The 2134-nt window shown below is 65.9% G+C and overlaps 1 protein-coding gene across 1 annotated transcript in view; it reads left to right on the top strand.

Annotated features, from left to right (window-relative positions):
- MZF1 (myeloid zinc finger 1) overlaps positions 1–1886 on the top strand; it is an 11106-nt gene extending 9220 nt beyond the window's left edge. The window contains exon 7 of the mRNA XM_014543538.1: positions 1828–1886. Coding sequence (XP_014399024.1) covers positions 1828–1886 — 59 coding nt within the window. The remainder of the gene's footprint in view (positions 1–1827) is intronic.
- The last annotated feature ends 248 nt before the right edge of the window (positions 1887–2134 follow it).

A 2134-nucleotide genomic window follows, 5' to 3' on the forward strand; every position in this document is an offset into this window, starting at 1 on the left:
GGACGGTACACCTGCCGCACGGGTTGTGAGGCCGCCGCCCCAGGGCCCGGCCCCGGTAGATGCTCAATAAACAGTAGAAGGAACCTGGTCTGGGTCTCCGCGCACGATGCCGCCGCCCCTGCGGGTCCCTCTCCAACAGCTAAGTCCACACACCCACCCTTCCCACTGCGACCTCGCGGCCCCCGAGAGCCACGACCCCCGAAGAGGTGGCTCCTAGCAGCGCCTGCACGTCTCTGGGTGCCTCCTCTTATGACTCCAGCGCAGTTTGCCCAGGACACACACATCCGCTGCCCGAGCCCGGTGCCGGGAGGGCCTGGAAGGCCTAGTTCTCCTTGGCTGGCAAAGCTCATCGGATGCACTAGACGTAGGAAGCCAGTGCCCAGCAGCCCAGATACGGCCTGGCGTGTGTCTGTCAAACTTTAAACCTGGGAGGACATCCCTGAGGTGAAAAAGCTGGAAGGTTTTATCTGGAAATACACATTCTTGCAGGACTTTCCCGCATCCTCCTACGGGAACAGGGTGGGGGCAGGCCCCAGGCCAGTGCCCAGCCCTCCAGCGGTCACTCCCACCCCCCGGGCTGCACTTCCACCCTCATCCTCTCCTTCGTGTCCTGCCCTTCCCGCAAGGCTCTAGCCCTGGCTTCCCTCGGGGCTTTTGCAGGTGCCAAGCGCTTGCTGCCTCCCAGAGGCTCAGGCCCCTCCGCAGGCAAACCAGCTGTGCCCTCTGCCACCTCTGGTGGCCGAAACGGTGACAAAAAAGACGCAGCTGCACCGCTTCCAATCCAGCCCCCGCCTGAGTTCGGCCATCCCCTCCCTCCCTCCCTGGTCCGGCCCCCATGGCCTCCTTTACCCAGAATGGTTTGCACGGTTGAGTCGAAGCCATGACGTTAGTCCAGCTTTGGCCAGTCCAGCGTCACCTCTCCAAGGAACCCACACCCTATGCCCAGAGGTGGACACGCGGGCCAGGCTGGCCAGAACCGCCACCCCTGAGACTCTGGCTGGGAAAAGGATGGTCATCCACCCCCACGAGGAGACCAAAATGACAAGAGCAGAGCGGCCAGCAAGAACGGGGAGGGAGGGCCCGAGGGAAAGCGCTCAGTCTGGAGGCCCCTGACTCCCAGGACCAGTCCCGTCTGCAGCCGGGGAACGCCGGTGTGCACCCCCGCACATCGCCAGCATCCCGCTCTCCTGGGGCTGGAGGGGGCCTGTGAGTCGGCGGCACTGAGGACGGCCAGGCCGGGAGGAGAGGCAGTTACAGAAAGACAGCCGGGGTCAGTCCAGGGGGCCCGGGCGCCGAGGGTCCCGGCACTCACGGGGCAGAGCCTCCGCGGAGGCCGCGGTAATTCGCCGGTTGAGGGAGGGTGTGCGGTGGTTGCCGGTCCGTCCGAGGACGAGGAGGGCGTCCAGGCGACTGCGCCGAGCTGAGATCCGCGCGCCTGCGTCTCCCACAATGCTCCGGGCGCTCCGCTAGAGCTGCCCACCGCGGTCCTGCCCTCGCGACCCACCTCCTCACCGGCCGGAAGATTTCTGCGGTGACGCCGGAAATTGCGGAACCACTCACGTCGCTGCCTCCCGCCCTTCGGAGCATGCTGAGCTGTGATTGGGGGAGAAGCTGGGCCCGCCCACCACGCCCGTGGCGGCGCCGCGGGGCCCCGCCCCCCAAGTTCCCCGCATAACACTTCACCGTGCTGACCGTTCTCTGGTACTATAGGTGTTTGGTTACTTCAGCTCAACTAGCATCTCCGCGAGCGGGTGGTTGGGGTTTGCGATGGGACATGAGGGTGCTCCACCCCTTACCCTCCGGACAACACCCCTGGCCTCACCCCAGGCCCTGGCCCCGGCATCACCATGTCCCTGTCTGACCTCCGGGACAAGGGCCTCATTTGACCACGCCCCTGCCGCGGTCTGCAGTAGGGCAAGAGGGAATGGCCGGACCGCGAGTGAGGCGGACTGCATCTGCCCCACTTAAAGATGGCGGCGACACCGTCCCCTGCCAGGAACCTCGAACGTTTCCGGAAGTGACCGAGGGACGCCCCGCACGAGCGGAAATACTCGAGCCTAGCCGAAGGAACCCGAACTCAGCCCCGTCGCTGACGAACCCTGGGCGGGGACCGCGGCGGCTGCGCAGGCGCACA

The sequence above is a fragment of the Myotis brandtii genome, unplaced genomic scaffold (genome assembly GCF_000412655.1).
Source record: "Myotis brandtii unplaced genomic scaffold, ASM41265v1 scaffold1094, whole genome shotgun sequence".
Lineage (NCBI taxonomy): Eukaryota > Metazoa > Chordata > Mammalia > Chiroptera > Vespertilionidae > Myotis > Myotis brandtii.